The 17,283-nt window shown below is 43.5% G+C and overlaps 2 protein-coding genes across 2 annotated transcripts in view; both read left to right on the top strand.

Annotated features, from left to right (window-relative positions):
* The first annotated feature begins 519 nt into the window (after nt 1–519).
* On the top strand, nt 520–10,048 carry LOC308577466 (vomeronasal type-2 receptor 26-like). Its single transcript, XM_081177675.1, has 6 exons — nt 520–2,372; nt 3,463–3,754; nt 4,051–4,860; nt 6,859–7,086; nt 8,167–8,293; nt 8,886–10,048. Exons 1-6 carry the CDS (start codon nt 2,101–2,103, stop codon nt 9,782–9,784), a joined length of 2,628 nt encoding a protein of 875 aa, XP_081033801.1. The 5' UTR covers nt 520–2,100; the 3' UTR covers nt 9,785–10,048.
* Nucleotides 10,049–12,526: 2,478 nt separating this feature from the next.
* The window catches only part of LOC308577744 (vomeronasal type-2 receptor 26-like), a 56,494-nt gene continuing 51,737 nt past the window's right edge, over nt 12,527–17,283 (top strand). The window contains exons 1-3 of the mRNA XM_081178170.1: nt 12,527–14,259; nt 15,415–15,706; nt 16,003–16,815. Of these exons, the coding sequence (XP_081034296.1) occupies nt 13,991–14,259; nt 15,415–15,706; nt 16,003–16,815 (1,374 nt within the window). The 5' untranslated portion in view covers nt 12,527–13,990. The remainder of the gene's footprint in view (nt 14,260–15,414; nt 15,707–16,002; nt 16,816–17,283) is intronic.

Here is a 17,283-nt window from a genome sequence, read left to right as displayed (position 1 = left end):
ATGGCGGATGAAGCTGGTGGAAGATGCGGAAAGGGAGAAATTCCCTGCTAAACTAAGAGGACATAAGGAAGAATGGTTCAAGGAAGAATGGAGACCATTGTTATATTATCTGTCATACTAACATCCAGACATGAAGTCCAAGGCAGGATTTGAAATATAAGCAGAGGATCACTGATATACGACTTCGGGGCTTAGATAATATAAACATGTTTTTTAAAACAGGTGATAAAAAGGAGTAATAAAACAAACATCAAGAGGGGTGGGGAGTCAAGAAGCATTATGTATTTAGTTGTTTTTTTAAAAAAAAACTCTGGTAGGTAGACAATAATAATAATAAAAATAAATTTTATTTATATCCCGCCCTCCCCAGCCGAAGCCGGGCTCAGGGCGGCTAACAACAATAAAACAGTACAAAAGTACAGCACAAACAACACTCTAAAATCATTCATTATAAAATTAAGTGTTTTGGAATATCTATGGAGACTTAATATTTTTTTTTAAAAAAAAAAATTAATAAATATAGCATCCACCCAGATTCTTAGGAAGCTGATACAATTTCAGTCCGTTTTGTTATTTTCACTTTTTTAATGTTCTGAAGTAACTTTGTAAACTTTTTTCTGAATGTCCTGCTTATCTTAAAATAAAGTGCTTTAGGGGTTATTGGCCTAATCAAGTGCTGCTGGATTTTATGAATCAGATTAAATAAGTAAATAAATAAAGAAGAATAAATAAATTGATAAAGAATAATAAAGCTGCTAGAATACTAGCCTGGCTTGTGCACAGACAATTTGTTTATGAGTAGAGAAGTTTCTGCTCAAAGACGAGGAGCAAGTTGGCTCCATGTGCAAGAGAAGCTCCCCTTCCGCAGAACATGTCGAAGGGGAAGGGAGAGTCAAAAGTTCAGAGCAACATTTCTCCCCTCAACCAAATCCAGAGAGCTTCCCTCTGTTGGAGAAGCCTTTCAAAGATGGGGTGGAAATTCACTTAAAGTTGCTTCGAAGCCCCCAAGGCGCTACTTCCCTTCAGGGGGAGAACCAGAAGAGAGCGGCAGGAATCAAGCAGCCCAGACCCACCCAAAGCGGCCAGAGGGTGGGCTTGAGAAATCCCTCCCCATCGCAGGCTCCACCAGTCTCTGTCTCTAGCAGCCTCCAAGAAACAAGATCCCACCACCATGTATCCCGTTGACAGTACTGAGGATGGCATTTCTCAGCATTCTCCATTGATTGATTTTTATTTATTCATATTTATTCCTTTATTTATTGATGTACTGAATCTATATATCGCCCTATCCCTGGAGGTCTCAAGGCGGTTCACAGAACAAAATCAAAATATAAAACCACAACATATATAATCAAAATAAAAACAACAAGCCAATAATGCCCACCCAAACCCCCACATTTTAAAAGGGCTTAGGATGCCTGGGATACAAGGCTGGGACTCCTTCATCTGGCTGCTGTCCATCCCTGACTCTCCCACCTCTTCTTAAAAACCTCCAATGAATCATAGAATGGGAGACTTGGAAAGGGACCCCAAGGTCATCTAGTCCAGCCCCCTGCAATGCAGGAATCTCAGCTGAAGACTCCCAACAGATGGCCATCCAACCTCTGCTTAAAAACCTTCAAGGAAGGAGAGTCCATGGTTGGATCCAGCTCCTTCTTTGGTGCTTGTGAGCAAAGTTCAGGCCAAACTTCCAACTTCCAAGCACACCCCTTGACTTCTGTCCAACATGTTTTTCTCCAGTTCTGCACCTGCCGCTTGAGCCATTCAAGACTCCAGAAAGTTATTGTGCTGAAACTTATTCCGCTTGGAATAATCAAAATTATAGTCATCTCATCTTCTGAAAGCTCAGGAGATGTTTCTGGAGATTACATCAGCCTCAGAAAGTAGCATGACAATATTAATTGCGCTGTGTCTGGGAAAGAAAAAGTTAGTGCAGAGAATATTTCCTGTGTTGGAGACAGACTGAGTCAAGATGCAGAGCTGGCGAAAGAGGAGTGTGCCTGCCTTGCGCTTCCTAGCTCCGAAGGTAGAGTTGAAAACCACCCAGATTGGGAAAGCCCAGGCAGTCTGGCCTTGCAAGAGTCTTTGGGTTCTTCTGCTATGCCTCCTTGGCAGGTAAGAGGAGGAGGAGGAGGCAGAGCCAGAATGAGATCCCTGCTCCTTCTGTTGCTGCTTCTGCTGCTCATGATGCCCTTTGGAGTCTGCGGGAACCACAAGGCGAAATGCCCCTTGAATCTGGTCAGGGATGAAACGGATGTTCGCAATTACTACCAGCCGGGACACTTTCTCATCAGTGGGATCATCTCTCCAATACGCCTTATTGAGAGAACTCCATACAACTTTACTCAGACACCCTTCGTCAGGAATGGACTGTATGTAAAATCATATGCGGATGGGTTTCACGGTCCTCCAGTCCTTGTAATGGTTGTAATAGGAAAGAGCCCCTATCTCAGGGCTGGGGAGCCAAGGGCTGATGTTGCAGGACTGCCCTACCCTGACCATTGGTCTTGCTGGCTGGGGCTGATGGGAGCTGGGGGGTCCAGGTGAAGATTCCACACAAACCTCTCCAATTTCCTTATTCCTTCTCTCTTCCTAAGTAAAACAATCCTGTGCCTATTCCTCTGTGTTGCTTTTAGAAGAATGCAAGAAATCTGGTAGGATGCCATGAAACTCAGTGAATTTCCAAGGCTCAAAGGTTTTATTCAATATTATTCCCTTTGGACAATTCATAAACTGTCATTAAGGAATGCTACAGTTTTGCACATGGAATGATATGCTTCAAATAAAATAATTATGTAAAATAATACAGACCAGGGGGTGTCCTCACTGGTGGAGTCAGCGATGAAAAATATGAGCAAAATTATAAATTTTGCTACACACTCAAACCTGAAAGCCAACAGGCCTCATTTCCAAGTCAAAGGGGACTGAGGTATTTGGTGCTTCCCCTCCTTCAATAAAATTGTCTGTTATCTACCTGTAGTCTAGCACCTTGGAAGACGCCAAGGACCACTGCAGCAAAAGCAACCTATGGAGCAGCTTCCCAGTATATCTCAAATGTTGAGGGGCACCTTCATTGCTTACTCATAGAACCACAGTAGAATAGAATCATAGAGTTGTAGAGATGGAAGGGACCCGGAGGTATCACACCTGAAGCATCCATGACACATGGTCACCTTCGGAGGGAGTCTGTTCCACTGCTGAACAGCTCTGTGTGCTGTTTGCATCAAAGTTCCTGTCATGGAGCAGAGGTCTCCAAAATTTTGTTCAATGCTAGACAGGAAAAGGGTTGATATTAATGCAAAAGGATGGATGGATGGATGGATGGATGGATGGATGGATGGATAAATAAATAAATAAATAAATAAACAAATAAATCTAAGCGTTGTGGATCATATAATGTTTCCTTCCTCCCATTAATATGAATATCAGTTTCACTCTTTTTAAAGGATTCATTTATTGCAGGAAGTCAACTAGGTTTGACTGGTACATGTTGTCTTTCCTGTTCACCATCCAAGAGATCAACCAGGATCTCAGGATCTTACCCAACATCACCCTGGGCTACAACATCTATGAGAACTATTTAGATGCAGGGATGACTTCGGACGCCATGCTAGAGCTGCTTGCAGGCAGTGGATGCAATATTCCCAATTATCACTGTGGAGAACAGAATCCCCTGCTGGCTGTTCTTGAAAGAAGCAATACTGTCATCTCAAAAGTGATTTCAGCCTTGTCAGGCATCTACAAAATCCCACAGGTAACTAACTAGTGGGAGAGCATGGAGGGACAAAGAATTTCAACTCCATAAGATTCTATTTTCTCTTTGGAGGGGTCAAGTAGGCATATTTTTAAAAATGGGGAAATCCTGAGCTATGGATCCTACATCCCTTTTTCAAAACTGAGCCTTCACCAACTTGACACCTCCAGATGTTTCGGACTAAAACTCCCATCGGCCTCAGCCAGCAGAGATTTCGATATCAGTCATTACAGATAATTAAATATCTGTTATGCTGAAATTAAAGTAAATTGCTGGTCTTTTGCTTTCCTTGCTAGATCAGTCATGGCTTCACTGCCCAGATTCTCGAAGGTAAAACCCTGTTCCCTTTTGTCTACCGGATGAGTCCCAAAGAGGAAAGTGAGTACCAGGGGATTATTGAATTGCTCCTGTATTTTGGATGGACGTGGATTGGCCTCTTCACTCCAGACAATGACAGTGGAGAAAGATTTGTGAGCGCTGTGAAACCTCTGATGCTCAGCAAAGGGATCTGCATTGCTTTATCAAAAAGAGTACCAGAAAATGATATAAATCAATTTATCAGGCCCGGGGAACCTTTTTTCCTATGGAGACAAGTTGGGGTATTTCTTTCCTATATAACCACTGCACTGGATATCATGTTATTCATGTCAGTACACTATATCTATGAGAAGGAAATAGGGGCAAAAGTCTGGATCACAGCAGCTTTGGTAGAATACAGAATTGGCTTTTTAATCCCTCCATATCTATTCCAGCACCTCCATGGTTCTCTGTTCTTTGAAATTCAGACTGGAATAAGGAGCAGCAAAGGTGACAAATATAGATTGCAGATCAATATTACGGATTATTTCTATCAAGCATTTCAGTGTTCATATTCAAAGCATCTGTTGTCCGTGATAGGCAGGATAAGATGCAGAGAGGAGGAGAAACTGCAGCCATTGCCCCAAGGGGAGTATGAGAGAATCCTGTGTCTAGACAACTATGGCACTTACATCCATGTTCAGGCTGTGGCTCAGGCCTTGCATGCTTCGCTCTCATCGAGATCCCAGAGGAGGCTGATGGTGGAGGAAGGAGAGCAATGGGGACCCCAAAGGCTACAGCCGTGGCAGGTATTTCCTTCCCCCTTTTGCAAACTGCAGTCCACACAGATGCTGATCTTGACTGGGGATAAACCTGTAAAATATCATAGTTACTATTAGTAATAGTAGCTTACCTTCCAACATGTCTCCGATGAAAATAGGGATGTCCCATCCCATAACGATCATTTTGCTATTTATACCCAGGGCTTTCTTCAGAGGGAACCCGCTGGAACTCATCTCCAGCACCTCTCAACTGGGTGCCATTTTGACCTTTGGAGGGTCTGTAGTAATAATATTAGTATTATTCTGTTTATATATCAACTTTCATCTGAAGATCAGAGGGTGGTTTGCAGAATAAAAATACAAAATGAGAATAGAAAAAGCAAACGAAAGAAAGAAAACAAGCAAGCCAAAAGCACATTAAAATGCCCTGAGATGATTTTATCCACCCAAATCCTGGTTACAGAATAACTTTCTCGCCTGGCACCTAAAGATTTGTCACAAAGGTGTCCAGGGAGCCTATCTGGGAGAACATCCCCCAAGCGAGGAGCCACCACAGAAAAGTCCTGTTGTCGTGCTGCCACCCTCCAGAAATCTCTATTTTTTATATACATTTTTATTTAATTTTTTTTCTCGTTTCTTTCCAAGCTCCTGTATAGTTATTCTTAAAAATATTTATGTTTGTAGCTGTTATCCATACTCCTAAATATTAAACTTTCTTCTCAATCATCAGTTCTGTCACATTTTCCACCAATACTTTCGTTCTACCTTTATTTAGTTTAAAACCTGCTACTTCTCCAACTTGAGAATCTGTTCAAGACCCTTGGTTTACTAGCCATGGGGTCTTCTACAGTTACCACATAGTCATCTGCAAAGGCCTTGAGTTTATATGCTTTGTAAACTACTGTTGGGACACGGGTGGCGCTGTGGGTTAAACCACACAGCCTAGGACTCAGAAGGTCTGCGGTTCAAATCTCCGCGATGGGGTGAGCTCCCGTTGCTCAGTTCCTGCTCCTGCCAACCTAGCAGTTCGAAAGCACGTCAAAGTACAAGTAGATAAATTGGTACTGCTCTGGCGGGAAGGTAAACGGCGTTTCCGTGCGCAGCTCTGGTTCGCCAGAAGCGGCTTAGTCATGCTGGCCACATGACCCGGAAGCTGGACGCCGGCTCCCTCGGCCAATAAAGCGAGATGAGCTTTATAGGGTCTCTAAAACTAAAATAATAATGGTGACTGAGGATATCCCTGTCTTGTCCCTTTCATTATTTTGAATTTTTCTGTTATTACGTTGTTTACTATCATCATAGCCTGATAGTCAGAATAAATTGAGTCAATTCCTCTAAGTACAGTGGTACCTCGGGTTACAGACGCTTCAGGTTACAGACCATGGCAACCCAGAAATAGTACCTGGGGTTAAGAACTTTGCTTCAGGATGAGAACAGAAATCGCCCCATTAGCTAAAGTGGTACCTCAGGTTAAGAACAGTGTCAGGTTAAGAATGGACCTCCAGAACAATTTAAGTTCTTAACCTGAGGTACCACTGTAATGACTCTCTGAATTTCATCATCTCTATAGTCTTCTTCGTAGAAGTCCATGAAAAAATGGTCAAAGGCCTTCTATGTGTCTATAAAAATCAACCTTGCTTATCATTTCTAACCTCCAGATATTCTATTATATCAATTATATTCCTTATATTCTCCTTCATCTGGTGGCCTGGCAAAAAACCAGCCTGGTCCTGATGAATTAAAACCATTAATAGCACTTTCATGTCGTTTGCCAATAGGTCTGCAAACATTTTATAGTCATTATTTAATAATAATTGACTGATAATAGATCTGTATCTTTTTTCAGAATCAGCGTAATCTAAGTATCTTAAATCTTTTAGGGGTTGTGCCAAATAATCTTGTAATTTCTTATAGTACTTTGCTGATAGCCCCCCTGGCCCTGGTGTTTTCCCCATTTTGGCTTGATTAATTGCCTGTTGTAGCTTCCCAGTTTCTTAATGCTGGCACTTTCTCCTGCCATTCCAGCTTCACCCTTTCTTGAGAGAAGTCCGGTGTCTCAATACTTCCAGGGGCAGACTGTGCTTGGATGAGAACTGGGAGATGCCAACGGACTTCAATATTATGAACTGGGCGATTTCTCCCAATAAGCATCCTGTCATTGAGAAAATTGGAAATATAAGGAGAGGAGCATCTGCTGGCATAAAGTTCACCATTAACCCAGAAGCCATTGAGTGGAACAGGAAATTTAATAAGGTAGGGGGGATAATTGGGGGAGGGGGCTAGGAGATCCTGATTGTGCTCTTCCTTGAACAACCACTGCAGAATGACCATGTCAGGGTGACTGTCCAGTAACAGCTGGAACCAGCACGCCTTCTTTCTACAGCAGCTGAGATAGGAGGGGAATTTGGGATGCTCAAATAAAGGATATTGACCTTTCATACATGCAGAAGGATGAAAAGTAATTTATTTTACAAATGATAATTACTGATTTGTTGTATATTTTTTTAAATTTGTGAGTAAGCTCACAGGTATTAAATTTGTCTTAATTTGTGGTTGATATGGTGAAATTTGGAAAATGAATTAAGGCAATTTGGCAAAAAAAACCCCAAAACCCAACTCTCCTTTCAGTTGGGCATTGAACAGCAAAGCGCTTTCTCTCTCTCTCTCTCTCTCTGACACACACAAAGACGAGAATGAACCGTGTGAGAGATTATTCGAATCCTGAAATTTGGGGGAATCACATGTCAGACCCATTGTCATTTGCTTAGAAGTTCTTTTAAGAAGGGAAACAGGTAAATGGAGAAGAGGAAACAGAGTTCTGTGGCTCAAACCTCAGCTGTACTGAACTCAATTTAAAGCACAAGATATTCTGGTCACCCCAATGGTCAGCGGGGGGTTGAAAGGACCCTGATGAGGGGTCAAGGCTGCATTCCAGAGATCATGTTCTGCAGCTAAAGAGAACTGACCGCATTAAGGGAATGGGGAGATGGCAGGCAACTGGGGATCTTGGCTGCTGGAAACGGCAACTGGGATCTCTCAGGATTCCCTGCCAGACAGACCCCTCCCCAACCTCTATATGATGTGATGTAGAGCTGTGATGATTTCCTGAATGATTCATTGGGGGCCACAACTGCAAATCTTGGGGTAGATCTAGGTTTCCCAAACTTGGGTTCCCAGCTGTCTTTGGACTACAGCTCCCATCATCCTGAGCTGGCAAGACCAGTTGTCAGGGATTACCACCATTGCGTTGAGTGAATTGCGTTGAGTGAATTACATACACACAAATACTCCTAACTGTTCCTCTTTGTTGCACCTTCTTGTCTTTCTGGTTAGACTGTACCCCATTCCAGGTGTACAGAAAGATGTCGACCTGGATATGCCAAGGTGGTCCTAGAAGGAAAGCCCATTTGCTGCTATGCTTGTGCTCAGTGTGCAGAAGGGACCTTCTCCGCTCGGGAAGGTGGGTGATTCCAAGGGGGAAGAAATACCTGGAGAGTAAACACAGGACAGAAATTCAGTCTCACACACTTTTTGTGAGAATTCTGCAGACATAGGGGAATGGGAATCCTTCCTCAACTTCCTTAGTATTAATCACCTTTATTACATCCAGGAAGTGAGTTGATAGGAATGACCATAAGGAAGAAATATCTGGGGTGCAAACTGGGCAGCTGTGAGAGGAATGACCGCAAAGCAATCCTTTTTGATTTTTTAGACCAAGCCACACAAAAAGGAAATAATGTTGACACTTATCAAAAATAATGGATAGACGATGAAAAGCAGCAAAATACTAACAGCAAAAGCACAATAAAAATAAATACTTCATGTGAAAATTATTACAATATAATCTATGGACCGTTCTGATCTCACTGCTATAAACATTGCATGGAAGCAATGTCTGCATTTTAAAGGTTCAGACAAAGAGGAATAGGCAGGATCCAAACAATGCAGTTAACAGAAGTGGAGTGGTCACTGCCTCTCAGTTGATCCTAGATCACAATCTTAATAGAGCACAGATCATTAGGGATGTAAGCTATTCTTTTTCTCTTCCCCAGATGCAGAACATTGCACCAAATGCTCAGAAGATCAACATTCAAACAAGGGCAGAGATCAATGTGTCCCCAAGATTATCATCTTCCTGGCTTATGAAGAATATTTGGGAATGGTGTTAGCTTCTCTTGTCCTATTCTTGTCCTTAACAGCAGGCATTGTGTTGGGAATCTTCATTAAATACAAGGAAACTCCCATAGTCAAAGCCAACAACCGGGACCTCTCCTACATCCTCCTCGTCTCCCTCCTGCTTTCCTTTCTGTCCTCCTTCCTCTTCATCGGGCGCCCAAGGAAACAGACCTGCCTTCTCCGACAAACGGCCTTCAGCATCATCTTCTCAGTTGCTGTTTCTTCTGTCTTGGCAAAGACCATCACGGTGGTGCTGGCCTTCCTGGCCACAAAGCCCGGGAACAGGGTGAGGAGATGGCTGGGCAAGAGTCTGGCCAACTCCATTGTCATCTCCTGTTCTGGGGGGCAAGTTCTCATCTGCACCATCTGGCTGGGCTCTTCTCCCCCATTCCCAGAGCCCGACATGCGCTCCCAGGTGGAGGAGATCATCCTGCAATGCAACGAAGGGTCTGTGGCCATGTTCTACGTTGCCCTCGGCTACCTGGGCTTCTTGGCTGCCACCTGCTTCACGGTGGCTTTCCTAGCCAGGAAGCTGCCTGGCTCCTTCAACGAAGCCAAGCTGATCACCTTCAGCATGCTGGTCTTCTGCAGTGTTTGGGTCTCTTTTGTTCCCACCTACCTGAGCACCAAGGGCAAGTACATGGTGGCCGTGCAGATCTTCTCTATGTTGGCCTCCAGTGCTGGGCTTCTGGGCTGCATCTTCCTTCCCAAGTGCTACATTATTGTGCTGAGGCCTGATCTGAACACAAAGGAGCACCTGACAACCAGAAATTAAGGGGACATATGATTCTTAAAATATTCCATGTTCCCTATCTCCAGAAGTACATAAAGGAAACACACCTGCTCATCCATGTTCTTCCTTCTCCACGTCTGAAAGAGATTATGTTCCTTTTTAGCCCAGGTTTTGTGTAGTCCTGTTGACATGAAGAGTAAGATGGGTGGAAATCTTTTGTATGCTGTGTCATTTACAGGTGCACTTCATGTCATTTCGTTCTCCTAAGTTTTGTATATCAATAAACTGAGAAATTAATTTAAGTTATCTTCTGTAGTCTGTTGGTTTAATTTCTGTATCGCTTAAGCTCTGCTCCCTGTTCCAAAGAGTAGCAGCTGACCTTAGCCAAGCCTTGACTGAAAAGCGGTTTTATGTAGATGTTAAACAATGCGGGCATAGGATTCAGCCCTGTGGAACCCCACATTCAAGGCTCCCGGAGCTGAAAAACATTCCCCAAGTAACACTGTCTGGAAATGACCATCCAAGTAGGACTGGAACCACCGCAAACGCTGCCACCCACCCCTCGCTCAATGGTACTGAAAGCCGGTGAGACGTTGAGAAGAATTATCAGGGATATGTTTCTCTCTCTCAACAGAGGTCACCATACTGGACGACCAAAGCAGTTTCTGTGCCAAAACCAGGCCTAAACCCCACTTGAAATCCATTACCAAGACAAGACCAAGGAAGTCCAGCACTTCCACTGCCTCCCCTGCAGATGTGAAGGAGAAATAGAGCGGAGTGTTGTCAGCATAATTCTGATAACATACTCCAAACCTCCGGATAACCACACCCAGTGGCTTCATGTAGATGTTAAACAATGTGGGGAAGAAGAAGAAGAAGAAGAAGAAGAAGAAGAAGAAGAAGAAGAAGAAGATGATTTTATTTATATCCTGCCCTCCCCTAGGCTAAGAGCGGCTAACAATAAAAGTAACACAGAATTCTAAAATCAATTCATTCTAAAATCAATTCAAAATCAAATTAATGGCAACCATTGGGCTACAGTTCTGCGGGGATGACCAAAGGAGGGGGTCCGACTGTGCCCTGGCTGAACAGCTCCGTCTTGCAGGTCCTGCGGAAAGATGTCAAGTCCCGCAGGGCCCTAGTCTCTTGGGACAGAGCGTTCCACCAGATCGGGGCCACAGCCGAAAAAGCCCTGGCTCTGGTTGAGGCCAGCCTAACCTCCCTGTGGCCCGGGACCTCCAAGATGTTTTTGCTTGAAGACCATAAGGTCCTCCATGGGACATACCAGGAGAGGCGGCCCCGTAGATACGAGGGACCTAGGCCCTATAGGGCTTTGAAGGTTAAGCCAGCATCCTAACCTTATCCTACATATTATTATTATTCAACTACCAGATTTTTAGAAGACATCTGAAGGCAGCCCTGTTTAGGGAAGCTTTTAATGCTTGATGTATTACAGTATTTTAATATTTTTTTGGAAGCTGCCCAGAGTGGCTGGGGAAGCCCAGCCAGATGGGCAGGGTATAAATTATTATTAGTATTACTACTATGATTATTATCCTGTACTCCACCGGGAGCCAGTGCCCTGTGGATAGGATCGATCCCTGTAAACACCACATTCAAGGCTCCCGGAGCTGAAAAACATTCCCCAACTAACACCGTCTGGAAACGACGTCAGACCTAAACTGACGCGCAGCGTAAACTACTAATGCAGAGTTTTTAATTGACTTTACTGAGTTAAAATAAACTTCTTCCTAAACAACATGGTTCCAAAGAGTTTGACGGAGATGACACACTGCTCACAACGGAGGCAGACTGACTCTGACTGAAACCTGACAGAGAAGGCAGAGACACAATGGCTGCCCAGTCCCAGGCCAGAGTGACTCCGCAGTCAGCAGTCCGGCCTGGAGAACAGGATTAGGCCCAAAGGACGGCGCAGTCCCAGCACTTCCCAGCCTGCTGGGCTGCTTCTTGGTCCCATGGCCGAAACCCCACTGGAAACGGATCCAGAAAACCAGTTTCTTTCCAAAGCGCCTGGATCTGGTCTGCGGCCGCTCGCTCCAGAACATTCCTCAGGAAAGGGAGATGAGAAACTGGCCGGTGGTTCGTGAGGTTTTCTGAATGCAACCACAAGAGCCAGGACTTTATACAGACGGAAGTGGAAAGAAGTAGAATTCCCCCCCAAGGAGGAATGGCTGATGAAGCTGGTGGAAGATGCGGAAAGGGAGAAATTCCCTGCTAAACGAAGAGGACATAAGGAAGAATGGTTCAAGGAAGAATGGAGACCATTGTTATATTATCTGTCATACTAACATCCAGACATGAAGTCCAAGGCAGGATTTGAAATATAAGCAGAGGATTACTGATATACGACTTCGGGGCTTAGATAACTTAAACATGTTTTTTAAAACAGGTGATAAAAAGGAGTAATAAAACAAACATCAAGAGGGGTGGGGAGTCAAGAAGCAATTATGTATTTAGTTGTTTTTTTAAAAAAAACTCTGGTAATAATAATAATAATAAATTTTATTTATATTCCGCCCTCCCCAGCCGAAGCCGGGCTCAGGGTGGCTAACAACAATAAACAGTACAAAAGTACAGCACAAACAACACTCTAAAATCATTCATTATAAAATTAAGTGTTTTGGAATATCTATGGAGACTTAATAAAAAAAAATTAAAAAAAATTAATAAATATAGCATCCAGCCAGATTCTTAGGAAGCTGATACAATTTCAGTCCGTTTTGTTATTTTCACTTTTTTAATGTTCTGAAGTAACTTTGCAAACTTTTTTCTGAATGTCCTGCTTATCTTAAAATAAAGTGCTTTAGGGGTTATTGGCCTAATCAAGTGCTGCTGGATTTTATGAATCAGATTAAATAAGTAAATAAATAAAGAAGAATAAATAAATTGATAAAGAATAACAAAGCTGCTAGAATACTAGCCTGGCTTGTGCACAGACAATTTGTTTATGAGTAGAGAAGTTTCTGCTCAAAGACGAGGAGCAAGTTGGCTCCATGTGCAACAGAAGCTCCCCTTCCGCAGAACATGTCAAAGGGGAAGGGAGAGTGGAAAGTTCAGAGCAACATTTCTCCCCTCAACCAAATCCAGAGAGCTTCCCTCTGTTGGAGAAGCCTTTCAAAGATGGGATGGAAATTCACTTGAAGTTGCTTCGAAGCCACCAAGGCGCTACTTCCCTTCAGGGGGAGAACCAGAAGAGAGCGGCAGGAATCAAGCAGCCCAGACCCACCCAAAGCGGCCAGAGGGTGGGCTTGAGAAATCCCTCCCCATCGCAGGCTCCACCAGTCTCTGTCTCTGGCAGCCTCCAAGAAACAAAATCCCACCACCATGTATCCCATTGACAGTACTGAGGATGGCATTTCTCAGCATTCTCCATTGATTGATTTTTATTTATTCATATTTATTCCTTTATTTATTGATGTACTGAACCTATATATCGCCCTACCCCTGGAGGTCTCAAGGCAGTTCAAAATATAAAACCACAACATATATAATCAATATAAAAACAACAAGCCAATAATGCCCCCCCAAACCTCCACATTTTAAAAGGGCTTAGGATGCCTGGGATACAAGGCTGGGACTCCTTCATCTGGCTGTTGTCCATCCCTGACTCTCCCACCTCTTCTTAAAACCTCCAATGAATCATAGAATGGGAGACTTGGAAAGGGACCCCAAGGTCCTCTAGTCAAACCCTCTGCAATGCAGGAATCTCAGCTGAAGAATCCCAACAGGTGGCCATCCAAACTCTGCTTCAAAACCTCCAAGGAAGGAGAGTCCATGGTTGGATCCAGCTCCTTCTTTGGTGCTTGTGAGCAAAGTTCAGGCCAAACTTCCAACTTCCAAGCACACCCCTTGACTTCTGTCCAACGTGTTTTTCTCCAGTTCTGCACCTGCCGCTTGAGCCATTCAAGACTCCAGAAAGTTATTGTGGTGAAACTTATTCCACTTAGAATAGTCGAAATTATAGTGATCTCATCTTCTAAAAGCTCAGGAGATGTTTCTGGAAATTGCATGAGCCTCGGAAAGCAACAACAGCATGGCAATATTAATTGAAAAAGTTGGTGCAGAGAATTTTTCCTGTGTTGGAGACAGACTGAGTCAAGATGCAGAGCTGGCGAAAGAGAGTGTGCCTGCCTTGCGCTTCCTAGCTCCGAAGGTAGAGTTGAAAACCACCCAGATTGGGAAAGCCCAGGCAGTCTGGCCTTGCAAGAGTCTTTGGGTTCTTCTGCTATGCCTCCTTGGCAGGTAAGAGGAGGAGGAGGCAGAGCCAGAATGAGATCCCTGCTCCTTCTGTTGCTGCTTCTGCTGCTCATGATGCCCTTTGGAGTCTGCGGGAACCACAAGGCAAAATGCCCCTTGAATCTGGTCAGGGATGAAACGGATGCTCGCAATTACTACCGGCCGGGACATTTCCTCATCAGTGGGATCATCTCTCCAAAACGCCTTCTTGAGAGAACTCCATACAGCTTTACTCAGACACCCTTCATCAGGAAGGAAGTGTATGTAAAATCATATGCGGATGGGTTTCACGGTCCTCCAGTCCTTGTAATGGTTGTGATAGGAAAGAGCCCCTATCTCAGGGCTGGGGAGCCAAGGGCTGATGTTGCAGGACTGCCCTGTCCTGACCATTGGTCTTGCTGGCCTGGGCTGATGGGAGCTGGGGGGTCCAGGAGAAGATTCCACACAAACCTCTCCAATTTCCTTATTCCCTCTGTCTTCCTAAGTAAAACAATCCTGTGCCTATTCCTCTGTGTTGCTTTTAGAAGAATGCAAGAAATCTGGTAGGGGTTCAAAAGGATGCACTGAATTTCCCCACCTGCAGGATGCCATGAAACTCAGTGAATTTCCAAGGCTCAAAGGTTTTATTCAATATTATTCCCTTTGGACAATTCATAAACTGTCATTAAGGAATGCTACAGTTTTGCACATGGAATGATATGCTTCAAATAAAATAATTATATAAAATAATACAGACCAGGGGGTGTCCTCACTGGTGGAGTCAGCGATGAAAAATATGAGCAAAATTATAAATTTTACCACACACTCAAACCTGAAAGCCAACAGGCCTCATTTCCAAGTCAAAGGGGACTGGGGTATTTGGTGCTTCCCCTCCTTCAATAAAATTGTCTGTTATCTACCTGTAGTCTAGCACCTTGGAAGGCGACAAAGACCACTGCAGCAAAAGCAACCTAGGGAGCAGCTTCCCAGTATATCTCAAATGTTGAGGGGCACCTTCATTGCTTACTCATAGAACCACAGTAGAATAGAATCACAGAGTTGTAGAGATGGAAGGGACCCGGAGGTATCACACCTGAAGCATCCATGACACATGGTCACCTTCGGAGGGAGTCTGTTCCACTGTTGAACAGCTCTGTGTGCTGTTTGCATCAAAGTTCCTGTCATGGAGCAGAGGTCTCCAAAATTTTGTTCAATGCTAGACAGGAAAAGGGTTGATATTAATGCAAAAGGATGGATGGATGGATGGATGGATGGATGGATGGATGGATGGATGGATGAATGAATGAATAAATAAATAAATAAATAAATAAATAAATAAATAAATAAATCTAAGCGTTGTGGATCATATAATGTTTCCTTCCTCCCATTAATATGAATATCAGTTTCACTCTTTTTAAAGGATTCATTTATTGCAGGAAGTCAACTAGGTTTGACTGGTACATGTTGTCTTTCCTGTTCACCATCCAAGAGATCAACCAGGATCTCAGGATCTTACCCAACATCACCCTGGGCTACAACATCTATGAGAACTATTTAGATGCAGGGATGACTTCGGACGCCATGCTAGAGCTGCTTGCAGGCAGTGGATGCAATATTCCCAATTATCACTGTGGAGAACAGAATCCCCTGCTGGCTGTTCTTGAAAGAGGCAATACTGTCATCTCAAGAGTGATTTCAGCCTTGTCAGGCATCTATAAAATCCCACAGGTAACTAACTAGTGGGAGAGCATGGAGGGACAAAGAATTTCAACTCCATAAGATTCTATTTTCTCTTTGGAGGGGTCAAGTAGGGATATTTTTAAAAATGGGGAAATCCTGAGCTATGGATCCTACATCCCTTTTTCAAAACTGAGCCTTCACCATCTTGTCACCTCCAGATGTTTCAGACTAAAACTCCCATCAGCGTCAGCCAGCAGAGATTTCGATATCAGTCATTACAGATAATTAAATATCTGTTATGCTGAAATTAAAGTAAATTGCTGGTCTTTTGCTTTCCTTGCTAGATCAGTCATGGTTTTACTGTCCAGTTTCTCGAAGGTAAAACCCTGTTCCCTTTTGTCTACCGGATGAGTCCCAAAGAGGAAAGTCAGTACCAGGGGATTGTTGAATTGCTCCTGCATTTTGGATGGACGTGGATTGGCCTCTTCACTCCAGACAATGACAGTGGAGAAAGATTTGTGAGCGCTGTGAAACCTCTGATGCTCAGCAAAGGGATCTGCATTGCTTTATCAAAAAGAGTACCAGAAAGTTATTTTGATGAATTTATAACACCTGGGGAACCATTTTTCCTATGGAGACAAGTTGGGGTATTTCTTTCCTATATAACCAATGCACATGTTATCATAATACTCATGGCAATAAACAATATCTATGAGAAGGAAATAGGCGCGAAAGTCTGGATCACAACAGCTTTGCTAGAAATCAGAATTGGCTTTTACTTCCCTCCAAATATATTCCAGCACCTCCATGGTTCTCTGTCCTTTGAAATTCAGACTGGAATAAGGAGCAGCAAAGGTGAGAAATATAAATCGCAGTCCAATCTTCTTGGAGATTTTTTGGATGAAGCTTATCAGTGTTCATATTCAAAGCATCTGTTGTCTGTGAAAGGCCGGAGAAGATGCAAAGAGGAGGAGGAAATGGAGATGGTGTCCCAAAGGGTTTGTGAGACAATCCTGTCTCTAGATAGCTATAGCACTTACATCAATGTTCAGGCTGTGGCTCAGGCCTTGCATGCTTCGCTTTCATCGAGATCCCAGAGGAGGCTGATGGTGGAGGAAGGAGAGCAATGGGGACCCCAAAGGCTACAGCCGTGGCAGGTATTTCCTTCCCCCTTTTGCAAACTGCAGTCCACACAGATGCTGATCTTGACTGGGGATAGACATGTAAAATATCATAGTTAGTATTAGTAATAGTAGCTGACCTTCCAACATGTCTCCGGTGAAAATAGGGATGTCCCATCCCATAAAGATCATTTTACTATTTATACCCAGGGCTTTCTTCAGGGGGAACTCGCTGGAACTCAGCTCCAGCACCTCTCAACTGGGTGCCATTTTGACCTTTGGAGGGTCTGTAGTAATAATATTAGTATTATTCTGTTTATATATCAACTTTCATCTGAAGATCAGAGGGTGGTTTGCAGAATAAAAATACAAAATGAGAACAGAAAAAGCAAATGAAAGAAAGAAAACAAGCAAACCAAAAGCACATTAAAATGCCCAGAGATGGTTTTATCCACCCAAATCCTGGTTACAGAATAACTTTCTCGCCTGGCACCTAAAGATTTG

The sequence above is a fragment of the Podarcis bocagei genome (genome assembly GCF_964188305.1).
Source record: "Podarcis bocagei genome assembly, chromosome: 18".
NCBI lineage: Eukaryota > Metazoa > Chordata > Lepidosauria > Squamata > Lacertidae > Podarcis > Podarcis bocagei.
Note: the sequence above shows the minus strand (reverse complement) of the source record. Positions and strands in the feature narration are given on the sequence as shown.